At 43.0% G+C, this 17,083-nt stretch overlaps 1 protein-coding gene across 1 annotated transcript; it reads left to right on the top strand.

Moving 5' to 3' along the window:
* Positions 1-2,837: 2,837 nt before the first annotated feature.
* Positions 2,838-14,343, top strand: IRAK1BP1 (interleukin 1 receptor associated kinase 1 binding protein 1). Its single transcript, XM_061990562.1, has 4 exons — positions 2,838-3,118; positions 9,652-9,717; positions 12,930-13,060; positions 14,062-14,343. The coding sequence occupies exons 1-4, from the start codon at positions 2,852-2,854 to the stop codon at positions 14,330-14,332; spliced, it is 735 nt and encodes a 244-aa protein (XP_061846546.1). The 5' UTR covers positions 2,838-2,851; the 3' UTR covers positions 14,333-14,343.
* Positions 14,344-17,083: the final 2,740 nt, after the last annotated feature.

Genomic DNA, 17,083 nt, shown 5'->3' with positions numbered 1-17,083 from the left:
CACATTTCAAACCTCAAAAACCCTACGTCACTAAATAAATCCAGTTCTATTGCTAAAAGTCGTAAGCAATGTAGCGCTTCACCGCTACCACACAGAAATAGATCCAAACATAAAACCATCTGTTTCCTAAGTAAAAAACAAATCCCACACACAATTTAGCACCTTCTCCATCTCTTCATAGTCTGTAGTTAGCTTTTCAAATGTTTAATTGAACAATAAGTTAGTAGAATTATGTTCACAAGTAAATTAGCTTTCCCAAATCTGGAACAACAGTTTAATCTATCATTTTCGAAAAATACCTCCTGCTCAAACTATAAGTTAGGAAAAGCTTATTACCCTATAGATTTGGCTTTATATTCAAATTCTGAATTACAGACTCTCAGTATACTTAAGCTGGAGCTTTTCAAAGTACTCTTAGTGACTGTAAAGTAAGAAAAGTGTCTAGAGTTATTAAAATATCCTTAGTGTATGAGGTTCTTAATAGTGCATGCTAACTACTCAATAACACTTGACCTTTTTTCACAGAAAAGTATTTTTTCATATATTAATTTACATCTAAGGTAATTTTATAACTGGCCTTTGAAAAGGACTTCTGGGGTCCATCCAATTAAGCTCTGAATTACGTTTTTGTAGTATTTCCACAGGACACGCTGCATTTCCAGAACAGTTTAAGATCACACAGCACTGAATTATGAAGTGTGTAACACATGTAAGATTTTCATTGCACATCTAGATACTTGAGGGCTACTACCACAGGTTTTGTCTGATATAGGCTGGCTGTCATAAAAAGGCCAATCACTTCTGATCAAAGGTTAAATCAGAACAGTCTTGAACACACAAAACCAACCTGGAGAGTACTCAATGTGACTTCATTATATTATTCAACACTTTTCTAAAAGCTTTATTGGTAATTTCTCGATAAGCAGCATTCAATACTTAGTGTGTCTATTGGTAATGTTATGTATGTATGTAAATCCTCTACAAACATCTTGGATAAACAAACAAAAAGTACTGCTGTGACAGACTATTTAAAAACATTTTAAACTCTCTGTTTATTAAAGTACCTCGTTTCTGATGAATATTAATTTATTATTTCCTCTGTATTCATTTTCCTTTTATATTTTATTTCCTAAAGCTACTCATGTAAACTTTTTTTACTAATTTTACTAATTTAGTCATGTAAACTCTCAGGTTTGTGTTAAGTAACTAGGCGCCAGCACTTTTGGATTCTGTTACAAGCTGCTTCTTTGCCTTGTCATGTAACTTTGATCAAAGTCGGTTCAACTCAAAATTTTATGTGTCTCTCTCTACTTTTAGTTATTCATGCTGAGAAACATGGAGCATCACCTCCAGAGGTAATGAATACCTAACAGGTTCAATCCATTTCATTTGAAGCTTTAAGTGTTCAGCAAATCTGGAGAGAAAATCAGATTCAAAGGCAGGAGATTCAAAAAGTCATGAAGCATGCAAAAGTCATTGATACCTCTTAAGGCAGATGTGAAAGTAATGATGAGAAAGGAGGTTTGTACAGAATCTCCCTAATGATGTGACTTGAAGTACACTCACCAGGCAGATTAATGAATGGGGGGGGGGGGGGACAGGGCTTCAATTCTGTTAGTATTTCTCTTTCCTGCCACCTCAAAGGAATCTGCATCTGACTTGTAAAATCAGGTCTTGATGTCTTTACCTGTCATGTTTTTGTCTAGAAGGAGGGTACAGCAATATTTCTGTGTACCATGTCACACAGACTGTCCAATGTTTGCAATGTGAATTCTGAAGTCTGCAAGACCTTGTATGAACATACAATGCCATCAGCTTCCAGCCTTTATGCCAAACTCCAGATTTCAAGTAATCAAAACACAATGTGCCACAAATGTAAACAGTAATGACATATCGAGAGTCCTTCCCAAAAATTCTCACACAAACGAGAACGGACAGTTTCACAGCAAAACCCAGTCTTGCCCCCACAGACAGCGACTAGGGCCATTTTTCCAGCACTCCTCCTCATATTTGCAGGTTGCTCCATAAGCTGATATGATGACAAAAGATAATGATGTACTTCATAGAACAAGGAAGCTAGTACCTCGAGAAACAGGCTGTGGTGATTAGAAGGAAGGGTTAATGCCTAGTAATACTGTTTAGGTTAGGATGACCCTGAATGGGCAGCTCCCTTGAGTGACTCCTTTGCATCCTTGAAGAGGGATTAGAAACTGATAAGGAGGGAACCTTCTGCCTCAGGAGGCCCAAAGGCTAGATGGTGCAAAAATCTGTGTTAACTAAGGGAAAAGCAATTCTGGCAGGGGAAGGTACAACCACCGATTCACAGACCATTCACCCAACTTATACTCCAGACCCAAAAGAAGAGGGGGGAGCAGCGCACCCATTCCCATGCCAGGCCGCTAGCTAATCGCTAAATAAAATGACAACAGTATGTAACGGAGTATAGGAGATATCGATGTTTTGTGTGTAAACAGAGCACGGGAGGTGCCGGTGGCGTGTGCTCGACTTGCGCAAGACGGACCGACCACACAGAACTGCGCAAACCATCCATGTGCGTGAGTACTGTGCGTGACTACTAGCGAGTCGCACAGCGGGCAGCGAATCCGCTTTGCAGACAACAATAACCGGTCAGAAGGAGATGGAAAGGGACTGCTTTTCGCCAGGGGATGTGCACCGACATCTCTCCCGCCACAGCCTGCCGCACGGCCGCCACAGCGGGACACTCCGGCGGCCGCGGGATGGCGGCCGAGAGCAGCCGGGCGGCCGTGACGAGGCCGCTTCCCAGGGTGCCGCGGGCGCGCCGGCCTCTGGTTGCCATGGCGCCGGGAGCGGTGGAGGGGCTGCCGCCGCCATGGCGGTGCCCGCGCTGCCTCCCGCCCGCGTTTTCGCCGAGCTTGCCCCGGCCCAGACCCCGAGCCCGGCAAGGCGCGCGGGCCTCCCGGGGCCGTCCGGGCGGGAGGTGCACGTGAGCGGCAGCGCGGAGCTGAGCGCCGCCCCGGACCGTGCGCGGGTGTCGCTGCGGCTGGGCAGCCGGAAAGGGGCGGCCGGGGAGGCGCGGAGCAGCGTGGCCCGCCGGCTGCAGTACATCGCCCAGAGCGCCCGCCAGCGCGGCGTCCCGGTGAGAGCCGGCGCCGCGGGGCTTCTGCGGGGCTTCTGCGGGGCGGGCGGCCGCCGCGAGGCGAGGGGAAGGGAGGGGAGGAGCGGACGGGGCAGCTCCCCTCGGCTGCGGGGTCCGCCCGGCTGCTCCTCACCCCGCGCGGCGGCCTCCGGAGGAAGGCGGGAGCGGCAGGGCCGGGCCGGGCCACCCCAGAGGGGCAACGCGCCCGCCGAGGGGCCGGTGCCGGGCTGTGAAGGAGCTGCGTGCGGCCGGCGGGCGGGAGGCGGGCTGTGCCGGGCTGTGGAGCTGCCTGCCCGGGGCTTGCACCGCTGTGAAACTCGCCCGTCCGTCAAGGGGTGTGCAGCAGTAGAACTTAAAGAGCACCTCTGCGTGTGCTTCTGTGCAGCCATGCGATCGCTATAGCTTAGTGTTGGATGCCTACAGAGCTTTTTTGCTCTTTTTCTTGTTCCACGTAAGCAGAGGGGTGCAAAATAGAAATGACAGAAAGCTGCTTGTGCACTCAAAACATTCCTTTACTGTAAAATTTCTCTTTGGCCTCAGGAAGTCATTTCATAACAATTAAAAAAAAAGCTTTCATCTTTGGTGGACTAAGTTGTTGCTTTTTAAAGGCAGTTCCCTAGGAAATTTGTGCCTTTTTAGTGTATTCGCAAATGAGCTGGGGAAAAGGGAGATGGCAGAGTTTGCTGTCAACACCAACTTATTCAATGTAGTAATGATGAAAGAACTGAAGAAGGATTTCATGATGCCACTTGATGTCACGGGGAATGATCTTTCGAGGTCCCTTCCAACCCTAAAGATTCTGTGGTTCTGTGTGATTCTGTGAAATTCCGTATTAGTAAATGCAAAGAGAGGCAGTTGCAGTGCCTGAAGAGTGATGTGCTTGGCATGCCTGTGTCTCAAATGCTGTGTGCATTTAAAGACAAGCACTTACTCCAACTTCTCCACCACTACCAAAAGAAAACCAGTAGGATTTCCTGTTTTCTTTTAAAACTAATAGTGATACTGTCTGTTTTCTCACAGTAACTAACTAAAGCACTTGTTCTGGAGTAGAGAAGACAATAAAAATACCACTTAACCTGTGATTTAGGAAAAGGTCATATTGCATCTATGAGACTAGATGGCAAGGAGATGTGGAGGCAGCTGTGGGCTAGGTATGTGATCCTATTCCTTACACTTTTCCCCTACACACGTCTAGGTGCACATCTGTCATGGGGAGCATGACTTCCTTGCTATCAAAGTGACAGTTTCAGTCAGAAACAGCATTTTTACATTAAACAGTGCATTTTTCTATTAGATCAGTCAGTTGAAGTCATGTAGATTTTGAGAGGGATGGGAGAAGACAAGACAACTCATCATGCTTTCTTTTTATTAGTTGAGAAAAATTTATGCTTTACACCCACCATCGTGGTGAACTATCAAATCATGGGATATCTTTTCATCCTGGCTCAAATTAAATAGCTCCTCAGCATGTGGACAGATTAGATAAGGTAGTTCCAGCTATTTATTCTACGGTGAATCTGACCTGCAGTTTTGCATGAGCCTGGTTGAAGTAGGGTTGTGTAGAGCATTACACATGGTGGGTGGCACATAAAAAGGGGCAGAGTGTTAAAATAAGTCAGTGTGCCTCAAGGGGTTGTGCACACTACTGCAGGCTAGAAAAAAATAACTGCAAAATGAGGTATGACCTGGACAAACAAATGATTGTATTTAGGCTTATGCAGTCAGGTTTGGAAATGCAGTGGGAGCAGGTAAGCAGTGGTGATGTCACCCAGGTGCAGAGTTGGCTGTTTTTACAGTGCCTCATTGTAGTTACAATAATTTGGCAATAACCTTTTTGCTGTTCTGGAGGTGCCATGCATTGGAGGATGGAAATATTGGTTAATTCTTGTTGGAGGGACTGTGAAATGCTGCTTAAGTTGTGGGTTTCTCAGTGTTAGCAAAGTGCTTAGCTCTAGGGAACTCCAAGAAAAACAACATGAAGTTGGTGGGGTTTTTTTTTCAGAGTAGTTCCCTGCGGTATAATTTTTACTCCTTTATTCCATCCAGTTTTAAATCACTCTACTGCTGGAGCTTTTATTTGCCTTGTAGCTTTTCTACTCTCCCTGCTGGCAATTTATTCTTAACCGCATTTGCTAACATCACTTGTAGCTAATGCCATTCTAGACCACTGTAAAATTAATATCTCTTCACGATCTCCACAGGGTTCCAGTTGTTGCAAGCTTATCTAAAGCCTCGTTAGAAATCAGATGGCTATTCTGTATATTTCTTTTTAATTAATCCATAGAACAGTTTCCTTAACCCTTGTTGTTGCTGTCGTAGTCAGTGTGGGAGATCAGGAGTGCATAACCTTTAGGAGTTGGCATTAGCAGCTTGTCAGGATGCCTGGGGGGCAGCACCTCATTTCTGTATATATTTACACAGGATTTTAATCAGAAATAAATGCCCATAGTAGCGTTTATTTTTAGAGCTCTGTAAGGATATGCAGCACTTCAGAGCACTGAATCCGCTTCGAAGGCTGCAGGGAAAGTAAAATCAATGGCAAAACCTCTCTTACTCATCCCAGCTGCTAAAAACAAACCTTTTTTTCCTCTTTCTCTAGAAACAAACTGATTTTCTATTTACCACCTAGGATTTATTTGGGGAGTGGTGTGGAGATGACACTCGTGTTCTTTAATCATGGTATCTAATGATGGTCATTGGCCGTTGTGTTTAAAAATAACAGCAATAATATTTGTTGTACAGGTCAGAATGTTGTTTAACAAAACCAGCCAGCTCACAAACTATATCCAGTGAGCTCTGATTAGAGTTTGTCTATACTGGGATATATCTTTGGATATATGTGCAATATTCTCCATATTTTGAACCTGTTTATTTAGGAGTCACAAAATCTTCCTATTTGAACATATCATTGATTAAGAAATGTAGAAACCCATGTCAGGTGTCACCTTTGTTAGACTGCCACGTATTTTAAGAAGTATCCCTAAAGTACCCTTATATTTGCTGAGTACAAACCTGATTCTTATCTTTCTTAAACTGTTACATGTACTTCTGTTACTTCTTGACCAGACATTAAGCAGGAGAAACTTCTTCACCGTAGATTGTGAGGTTGTCGTTCTGTCTGTCTAATGCCAAACAGAACAGACGGTGAGGGGAGGAGAGGCTGGAGCACAGGTACCTGATGGAGTGTGCACTGAGTGTCGGGGCTTCTTGTCCTTTACTCCCCAGGGAAACAGTGGTGGATGGACTGTTAGGAGCCAGGAGCACACCTCAAGATTCTCATTGCCCATTTCATTAATACTAAGAACAAAAATGTTCTTAGCTAACTCCTTTGGTTGTTTAAATATCTCTGTTTTTCATAACGGAAAGATACATTGGCTATTTCAGTGCAAACATAGAAGTACTTTTTAAGAGATGTTTGCAGGTGTCTCCAGATCATTTTTATTTATAACTACATGTGTCAGGGTAGCTTAACCACAACAGTGCATTAGTGTACCTTTCCAAACTGTAAACACTTCTCCATACTGACACTGGCCTGGTGTTGCATGAAACAGTCTCACGGTCGTGTTAACTCCATAACCAGGAGCAGAACACTTTATCTGCTTGTAGGCTTTTCTGTTACTATGTTGTTACATAGCTGTCTCCTTGAAGTGTGCTTTTGTTAACATACCTACTTATTTTTTGCCCTGTTCTCTTCTGGGGAAAGAAGCAGTCATTCCTGTAAACAGTGGTGGTGTCGTGAGGGTGGACATGATGGCCCCATGAAGAACAACTTGTTCAGAAGTATGAGATAGGTAGGAGGAAGGGCTATGAAAGATTTATTCCCTGTTGAAAATAAGGAAAATCCAAGGCAAAGCAGAGTCCTAGACTTGTAAGCTCTGTTAGATATCGACCTTTTTCCTTATTGTGGTGTTCACAGTACCTGCAACAATGATGGTTTATGTCACTGCTGGCTCAAAAAATGGGCTGTATGAGCAGAATGCAAACGTGCAGTTCTGTTAAGAATCGTTCAATGGCTTCTGGGGTAATTGAGGTATCACATTACAATGATGTTGTTTTACTACTGTGATTCTTCACCCACAGATTTACAAAACAGAGAAGTCCAGAATACCTGACACATCACAAGTGTAGCTTTCCCTAAGTCACAGTGAAGATTCTTTTTCCTGTGGCTCTTGCAATCAAATGGATAGTTCCTCAGCTAAAATATGAACAGCAGACATAAGCAGTAAGAAAAGAAAGCCTTTTGCTTTTGATGTAGTCAAAGTCTTGACTCCAATTTAAAAATCTTTTATCACCTACCTGTCTTTTCCGTATCTTTGTCCAAACACACTCCCCAGCAGGGACAAAGTATTAACAGAAGATGCATCACAGGATGCATGCACCTTGTTGTGGCTTCAGTGATTGTTTCGTCCATTCATCTTCAATAAAACATACAGCCACTGTCAAATCTGGTGGGATAAAAATTAACTGTGAGGAGAATTTTGTAATAGATGGCACGAAATGATCTTTTGCTCAGATTGCACTGATGGTGCAACAGCGCCTGGAGCCACAGGATGGCACTGTCCTTAAATACACAGGGACCTGGGGAGGGCACAGCCAAGTTGGAAGGTTTCAGTCTGTCCTGCAGGAAAGAGAACTTTTTTAAAAGGCTAAGGAGGACAAGGAAAAACAAACGCATTTTGTCTGTCTCTAAAGTTTTATTACAGTATAGTTAGTTCTATGTGAGTTGTAGAAGAAAATCTGTGTCCTTATTCCTGTAAGTTACGCAAGAGCTCAAGGGAAAAAACCTTTCTTGTCAGTTGTGATGGGATTCTATCATAAATAGCAAGATTTACTCCATCTTGTAAATGAGTTGTTGCTGCTGCTCTGACTTCAGCACTCCTCAGCAAACCACAGCCATACATGCTGCCAAAGTACTTTGGGCCTTTGACAGCAGAAGGGGAAATAGGTTTTTGGAGGACTAACTGGCCCTGGTCCTTGCCCTTCCTAGAAGAGGTTATCCAAAAACAGGACTGTTGAGCTTGAATTTGAGCACTTCTAATCAGTCATAAAATTGACATTTCAAAACCTATTTGTCATAGGCTGCTGTGCAATGGTAATGATGGATATCCTTTCCAGGTGGTGTTTTAAAAGAGAGTGTTTCTCGTGATTCATGTCACTTCTATAAACTTATGCATGTGTGCTACATGATAAACCTGAAGATTTGAACCTCTGTAGGACATGCTCTGAAATGTGTCAACACTGGAAACAAATACTGGTTTCCTATGCAAATAAATTTAGCAAGTACTTTTCCAGTAATCAGAAGGCTGAGTATCTGCTTCCCCGTGGTTCCTGGGTATTAAATGCAAAGTTGCATTTACAATTAAATTGTAAACTTCACCTTTTGTTGTCTTACAGTAATCTTAAAACAAATTGTTCATCCATGGTGTTTACCAAAGGGGGAAGTGTGTGAAAGAAATGTGATTGTTAGACTAAGCGCAATCTGGTCAAAGGTTTGGGCATAACTGGTGTTATTCTGTATCTTAGTTCATATGCTGAGTCTTACAGGGTTTGCTAGTGCTCTGTGCAGCCATTGTGTTGAGTGAGGGAGCTGTTGCTGACGCCAAAGCGTCGCAGGTAGAGTAGCCCCTTGTGAGGGTTACCATCCTGCCAGAATAACCACTGCTTAGTCGTTGCCTGCATCACCTCTCTACAAGGTGCTGCTGTTAAAATATCTTAAAATAGGGGCCTGAAAAGCACTTTTCATAGAATCATAGAATGGCAGGGGTTGGAAGGGACCTTTAGAGATCATCTAGTTGAACCCTCCTGCAGAAGCAGGTCAACCTAGATCAGGTCACATAGGAACATGTCCAGACGGTCTTGAAGACCTTCAAAGAAGGAGCCTCCACACCCTCCCTGGGCAGCCTGTGCCAGGGCTCCCTCACCTCAACAGTGAAATAGTTTTTTCGTATATTTAAATGGAACTTTTTGTATTCCAGCTTAATCCTGTGTCCTGTCACTAGATACAACAGAAAAAAGTGATGTCCCAACCTCCTGACATCCACCATTTAGATACTTTTTATATTAATATTAATGAGGTCCCCCCTCAGTCTCCTCCAGACTAAACAGCCCCAGTTCCCACAGCCTTTCCTCATAAGGAAGATGCTCCAGTCCCCTGATCATCTTATCCTAACCTTCTGAGAGGAATTGAAGCTCTTGGTTTTTGGAACCGGGTGAACTTAGAGGTACACACTGACACACACAGCTTCTAGCTAGCAGTCACTTTTGAGACCTAATTGTTCTCTTCAAGTGAATAGCAGCGAAATTACTTTACAGAGTTACTGTATGATTTACTTTAAATAATGTCAAGAAGTCTTTTAGCATCCAGCTGGTTTTTAACAGAAGAGATTTGCATGGAAAATTCCAAATTTCTGTTGCTGACTCGTAGGTAATAAGCCTGTTAAAGCAGTCCCAGCTTCTACAAGACAATGTGCATACCTCCCAGCAGATGCTTCAGTTCTCTCTTTTAAAGATTGTATTCTTATGCTTTGTTTTAGGAAGAAAATATGACTGTTACAGAGGATTTCAGTAGAGTAGAAAATACTTATCAAATGGAAGCAGAGGTACGTATTCAACCTAACTGAAAGCAGTAATAATAATAATAGGATAAGAAATGTAGGAAGGACCAAGGAAAATGTGCAGTGTGTTTCCCTCATGCCGAGGAGCAGATGAAAGCAGAGGTCAGCTGCAGTCTTCCATTGTGTGCAGAACCTGTTTTCTGTGACTGTGACATAAGAAATTCTTTTATTTTCAGGTAAATGGGTGCTTTTAAGTCTTGCACCATACTATAGAAGGGAATATTTGGTTGAGGGGTTCTACAGTTGTTCTGTGGCAGCATAAGCCAACACACCATTCTGCACTCTCCTGCCCCCCTCCCAGCCCTTCCTGTCCTCTGTGTTTTGTGAGGAGTTGCACTTAATGATCAGGCAATAGGGGAATTCAGAAAGCTGCTCCAGTTAATAGTTTTTTCCTAGATTAGCTTTTCTTTTTATCCATTATTTTATCTTCCTGAACTAGAGGCAATGCAAGGCAGAAGCCAAGAGTGGATGGGGGACAACAGTGGCCTGGCAGCACCAATCTGGATCTGCTGAAGCCACAGTTGAGCAGCACCTGGACTTTGGCCTCTTCTAAGACTCTGCCATTAGCTTGCTGCAAGTAAAGCAAAGCAAATTGTTTCCTAGGTAATTAACTTGGAATTCTGTAGGTAAAAAGTGCTGTGTGAAAGCTAAATGTTGTGGGAATAATCCCATTTACTTCAGAAGCAACTCAAGGGAGTATTTTTGCACATTCATGCTATAGTAAGAAATAAATGCTGTACTGGAAACATTTCACTGAAGGAAATTATGTGTTTTCAGTCTGTATCTTTTGAGAGCATCTGACTTTAATCACTATCCAGCAGACTTACTGATTCTTATAAAGTAGACCTGGAAGCCTGCAATAAGATGATAACTGTTTTCTAGAGTTGTCTTTTACAGTCCCCTAAAACAGGGTTCAGCCTCTTCAGTTTGCTGGCTTTAAGGCATATTCTCATCTGAATAACAGCAATAAATACAGAAATATTAGAGAATTTGGAGAACAAAGTTTAGCTTTTAAAATGAGTCTTAAGTTTCTTAAATGGTGTGCATCAGTGTCATGTTCTGAACTACTTTAACTTCATAATGTAGGCACTACTGTCAAAAGAGCTTAAATCACCATGATTTTTAGATGAGCTGTAGTTAAAAGTCAGTAAAACTACATTGAATTATTATTTAGGCTGCAGATGAGCTTAGGCTTAAAACTTCACTCCTGAGTGGTAACTTCACCGATGCTCTCCAAACTGTACGTGGCAAGCGAGTGACATGGATTTGATGTTCATGTGTAGGCAGCTTAGATCAGTTGGATCTGCTGTTCCAAAGTTGTGTGGTTGTCTGGGACCTGGGTGTCAGGATGGGAAAAACCTGGCCCTAGTGCTGCAGTTTGGGCTGCCCTGAACACACAAGCAGCGCTGTGGTCGCTCTTGATGCAGAGATTAGTTTCTCCTTGCTTCCCCCTTTCTCTATGTAGTTGCCTCATAAACCAAGGCAGTTCCATTGGGCAGTGTGTTTGCATGCTTTAGGGACAGAAATGAACTCAGAAAGCTCATTTATGCATTATTTCATTGCATAAACTCTCTTTTAAGAAGACAAATGTTTAGAATACTGAAGAAACTCGCAGACAAATTGCTGTTTCAAGGTGTAATTAACAATTCATGATCCGCTTTGAGCTGAAAGGAGGTAAACTTTAAATCGTAACAAAGGAAAACATACAGAGGAAAGAAATTGTGTGTGAGACTGCAGAGCTCCATAATGTCTTAATTATTCACTCATTGCATCTCATGGGACAAAGATTATGGTGGGTTTGTGCATTTCTTAATATATTTGCCCCCTTATAAACCACAACTTGTCCTTTACAGCCTTACCCAACATGATGGTTTTTCAGACCTTCATATTACCTTTTCACACTTTTTGACCTTAATCATAACTTTATCGAAGAAATTGAATTCTTCTTTGGATTTTAATGCTCGGGTGTTCTGTGTAAATATAAGTGGAACTTATTGGATCTGTCTCCAAATGAAAACTCTGATTTTTAGGCAGAAAAAAAGGACAAAAATCTGCAGGTACCGCTCAGTTGTTTTCTGCCCCGAGGGTACCTGATCACACACTTCTATTTTAACAATAAAGTTGCTGAGTGCCCAGAACTAAGCCAGTCTGAACAGCTTATCTCATCTCTTGCTTGAGATCCAGGGCTCTTTTGTTTGATCATGCTTTTCTTTTATCCCCTTGAGGGAAGTAATCTTGTGCACACCGATAGCAATCTGGAAAGCAGTGATGGTCCTTCTCCTGAGACTTTCAAAGTTACTATGACAGGTTTTTTGGCAAAACAGCACAAGAGGATGTGTGCTTTTTATTTGTGGCAAGAATTTCCACTAAAGAAGGGAATCTAGGTTTAATCTCATCTTCAGTCTTTGTTCAGATCAGTTCTGCACCATCCAGAAAGTGGTCCAACACCCAAGTTAGAGACAAAGGGCAGGCAGATGAAGATGCAGACTTGGTGCAGTTTTGCACACCAGGTGTGAACCTTTGTCCTTGCAGGCACTGGGATTGAGCTGCCTCTCCATCTTGGTCAGGTCTTAAGTCTTCAAGCCTGGCTTGGTGTCAGTTATGTGGAAAGCCACTGAGCCAGTGCAAGGCTTCCAGCCAGGATGAGGTGCTGCAGTGAGGGGCTGCCAGGTGTGACAAGGCATGTGCATTAATTGCTTTGTGGTAATTGGCGACAGCCAGCTGCAAGCTGGGCTGGGCTATGCTTAGTTTAGTCTCATAGTTTATGTTTCTTGAACCAAATGCTTGGAATTAAAATGTAATTGTCCTTCCTGGACAGTGTTTTCCACATCACTTTGCTTGGGCTTCTACATAATTAACATCTAGTAATCTAAAAAGGGAAGAGCCAGGACGTATCTAGTCATGTCTCCCAGAGAGCATGTCCATTCCTCAGATTGCCTACATACCAAGAAGGCTGTGCTTCCTCACAAAAGAGCATTTCTTAATCCATTTTTAACTCGTTTAAGAACCTCATTCTGTTGCAAATGTTGAGATAGAACACTTGTATATAGCCCTAGAGACTAAATAAATAAATGTTGCAGAACTACTATGTTTGTACAGATTGGGCTTTGTATTGATTTCAATACAAGTGTTGAATCACAAGGAGGGGAAAAAGTGAGACAAAAAATTGCTTGTGTGATGTCTTTTTTCACTCCCAGGTCTGTATCACATTCAATGACTTTGGAAAAATGCAGAGTGTTTGCAATCTACTCATTGAAAAATTAGGAACCTCTGTGACCATCAGTCCACCTCATTTCTACCATACACCAGAAGCTGCAGATGCCCTTCGGTGAGTTCTCTCTCAGGCCACAGATTTCACAGCCTCAGTTGATATGAATACATAATTTATACTGTTTGTGACTGGAGCAAATAGTTTCCTTCATGCCTATTAAAATTTATGATCAAAGATTTTAGTATTTGTTTTAAATGTGACTTTCATAAATTACTTACTGCCACCCAGCCTAGAAGATACAGTTTGTTCTTTCTACAGTGTCCCTGTGCAAAAGCAGAGGGTAATAAAAACCATTTTCCCACTGATTTCCAGTGCAAGTAGAATCTACTGTGGATATTAGGTCAGCAGGATTTGACTTCGGTTACATCTGCACTGTAATTAGTATTTATTCATGAAGGTACAGGTATGTCACCAGCTGTTTCACAGGTCTAAGTACCCTGGCCAATTCCCAGTGCTCTTAGCTGCTGACATGACCTGAGGGAGCTTGTCCAGCATCGAAACACGGAGCTCGGAGTGTAGATATTTCAGGCATTAGCTATTCCAAGTCCTGCATCTCTCATTGACCTTGGAGGGGCAGAGGGAAGTTGAGTCTTGGCTTGGGTTTTGCCTGCTTAAAGAAAAGTCAGGTTTGGTCCAGGAAGCAAGCTCAACCATCTGCTGCTAATGCTTCTGGAGACACCGAAAGTAGATCTGTCTCAAAGATATCTGTGCAGGAGTCTGGAAATTGGGCCAGTGAGGTTCAAGGGTTGCTAGTGTGCCTGACAGCTGGGTCACCCGAATCCCTGGAGCAAAGATTGAACTCCTGCTGTTTACCAGACACCAGGGATGCCCACACTCAGGTGTTAGATATGCTGGATTGGAGCCATTGAGGGTGCTGTGACCTTTTCTCCACACTCTTCCAACTCCCAAACTAGCACCCAGGAGCTGAAGGAAAGTGACATAGCCTTACATCTCTGCACTTACAAAAGCTCAGGCATTCCAAAGCAACCCTGCTTGGCAGGAGTACTTGTACAGCACTTGGCCCTGCTTGTCATTGTGCTGCCTTTTGTGCCCCTCAGGCGTCAGGTGTGCGTCGCTGCCTTCGGAAACACACGCCGGAAAGCTCAAGAAGTCTGTCGCCTGTTCGGCCAGTCACTGGGAAAGCCCTTATTGATAAGAGAAGAAGAAACAAAGGAATGGGGAGGCCACATGGAGAATCACCTGTCAAACTCCCCGGATTCACTGACTCTGCAAGACAGAATCCAGAATGCCACCGCTTATGCCTCTTGTAGAGTTTTTGCTGTGTTTGAGATAAAGGGAAAAGAAAACAGAAGGAACAAGTTGCTCTAAAAGCTTTCAAATCCCACACATTTTCTTAATAAAACTTTTATGCTTTCTTAACTTCTTGGTTGTGGGGTGTTTTTTTTTTTACTTATGGTAACAAGGATGAAGTAGAGTTGAGAGAGGACATTAAGAATGAGGTGAAAGTACAATTGTACTTCTGAAAGTACAATTCTTAACTGTTTAGTTTCTTCTTCTGCCCCTGTAAAAGGACAAGACATTTAGCATTCCAAACCTTTGGTCCTCTGAGCTCAAACTGCATCATATTTAAATCTTTCCTCCCAAATCTGGATGGAAATCAAACCCCATCCTGAGTCACGGTAAACTGAATGCGCAGTGTGTCTGCTTGTAACAAAATGGATTGTTCAACTTAAACATGCTTAGGAAGGTGTTATTTCATCATTGGAAAAAACATACATGAGTTTTATCCTCTAGTTGCTCAAGTTTAAAAAGGAAATCTGGCCATGCATGACATGTACAAACACTTCAGCCCTGAGGATCGATTTTTTTTTCCAACCATGGCTGCATGATGCATTTTGATCCATCGTATCCACTGAAATAGGCTTTCATATCAGGGTGATGCAGCTGAGAAGGTGACATTTCAAGCTGGATGACAACCAGAATTAGCAATAAATACAAACTGATACAAGAATCATTAATACAATTGACTTTATGAAAACTTCTGATTAGTTTTTAAGTACATAATGCACACAGACAGAGCTTCAGTGGGCTTTTTCTGTGTACCTTAACCTCATTTATGTCACCAGGACAGCGGCTTTCTCAGAGTACAGGTGTTGATCTCGAGAGACACTACATACTAGATTTACACCATCAGCACTGTTTCTCATTGAAGTAGTTGCCACTCATTTGTTGCTGGTAGAGCTTGTTTTCCATCTGCATTAGTTATCATTTCATCCAATTAGGCAGCCATAAAGAAGCAGTTAGGAAAATCATGCTGACAGACCAAGTCAATGGCTTTAGGTACCATCACTTCTGACCTGAGGACAAGGCTTTAGTAGGAGTTGGACTAGATGGTCTCTAAAGGTCCCTTCCAACCCCTACCATTCTGTGATTCTGTGACAGTTGTCTGGTTGAGATTAATTACAAATGGTGAGCTATGCCTATACTGCAGGTTCAAAAGAAGGTCTATGGAATGCCCTCACACAGCCTTTGCAGCCTCATGGGCAGAGTCATCTCCTGAAGAGCTGAGACTGATGAGAAAATGCTCATCCTGGCCCTTTCCCAGCTGACATCACCTTGCTGTAAGCTTTCCTCCTGTGACAAGACATGTCAGCTAGGAACTGTAGAGATCACCTAGTCCAACCCCCCTGCAGAAGCAAGTCCATCTAGATCAGGTCACACAGGAACACATCCAGGTGGGTCTTGAAGCCCTCCAAGGAAGGAGATTCCACACCCTCCCTGGGCAGCCTGTGCCAGGGCTCCCTCACCTCAACAGTGAAACAGTTTTTCCTTATTTTTAAATGGAACTTATTGTGTTCCAGCTTCTTCCCATTACTAGATACCATTGAAAAAAGTGCTACCCCAACCTCCTGATACCCACCATTCAGATATTTGTAAATATTAATGAGAACCCCCTCAGTCTCCTCCAGACTAAACAGCCCCAGTTCCTGCAGCCTTTCCTCGTATGAAAAATGTTCCAGTCCCCTGATCATCTTGGTGGCCCTGCACTGGACTCTCTCCAGCAGTTCCCTGTCCCTCTTGAGCTGAGGAGCCCAGAACTGGACACAGGACCCCAGATGAGGCCTCACCAGGGCAGAGGAGAGGGGGAGCAGAACCTCCCTTGACCTGCTGCCCACACTCTTCTTGATGCATCCCAGGATGCCATTGGCCTTCTTGGCCATGAGGGCACATTGCTGGCTCATGGTCAGTTTATTATCAACCAGCACTCCCAGGTCTCTCTCTGCAGAGCTGCTCTCCAGCAGTTCAATCCCCAGATCAATCGACATAACAGAAGGCAAGTTGCTAAAACACCAAGAAAACCAGGCAGTCGGAAAGTCTGAAGTAGGCTGTACATGGCTTTGGCCATTTTTCACCTTCCAAAAAAATACACTTGGAAGTACAGCAGCAATTTCTTTGTCTGCTTTCTCTATTAGATTTTGCTGACTTTGCAAAATTGATAGTGTTCGTTAAGCCAAAAGTCAGGCAACTTTTAAACACACAGGATAACAAACAAGTTGCAACTGAATTAAAAAGAAATACTAACTCTAATCCCATAATAACTGTTGTCTCTTCCTCAGGAATGTAATCTGTAGATTTGCCAAATCCATTTGCTTTGTTAATTAAGATTCGATAGTGAGGAATGTCTTTCAGACCCTGTTAAAACAGAAGGAAAATGAAGAGCCTGAAGGGGAGATGGTGACTAAATATCACTGTATTTAGTCAGTTAACCCTCACCAGGCTTACAGAACCCAAATCCACTCAATGTATACACAGAGCAAGGTCACCTTTATGATCTTACAAACGTCAGCATGGAAAATGAAATATAAAGCAATAAAAACTGTAATACGTGAAGTTCTTGGCACAGCTGAAACATTTTTAGAGTCAAGATCTTAATTAACCTTTTCTCCCATAGATCTTGCAAGAAAGGTGATACAGGAGTATCCCTGTTGCCTTTCTTCCTTCACCAGTGGAAACAATTAACACCCAAGAGAAAGACAAATCTAGAACACAACAGCAACTCTGACAATCTTGGTCCCAAGCATGGCCAGAACTAAGCCAGCCAAGCCTTTCAGCCAAGAA

This window comes from Colius striatus, chromosome 2 (genome assembly GCF_028858725.1).
Source record: "Colius striatus isolate bColStr4 chromosome 2, bColStr4.1.hap1, whole genome shotgun sequence".
Lineage (NCBI taxonomy): Eukaryota > Metazoa > Chordata > Aves > Coliiformes > Coliidae > Colius > Colius striatus.
The sequence above is the reverse complement of the archived record's forward strand: the minus strand, read 5'-3'. Positions and strand labels throughout refer to the sequence as shown.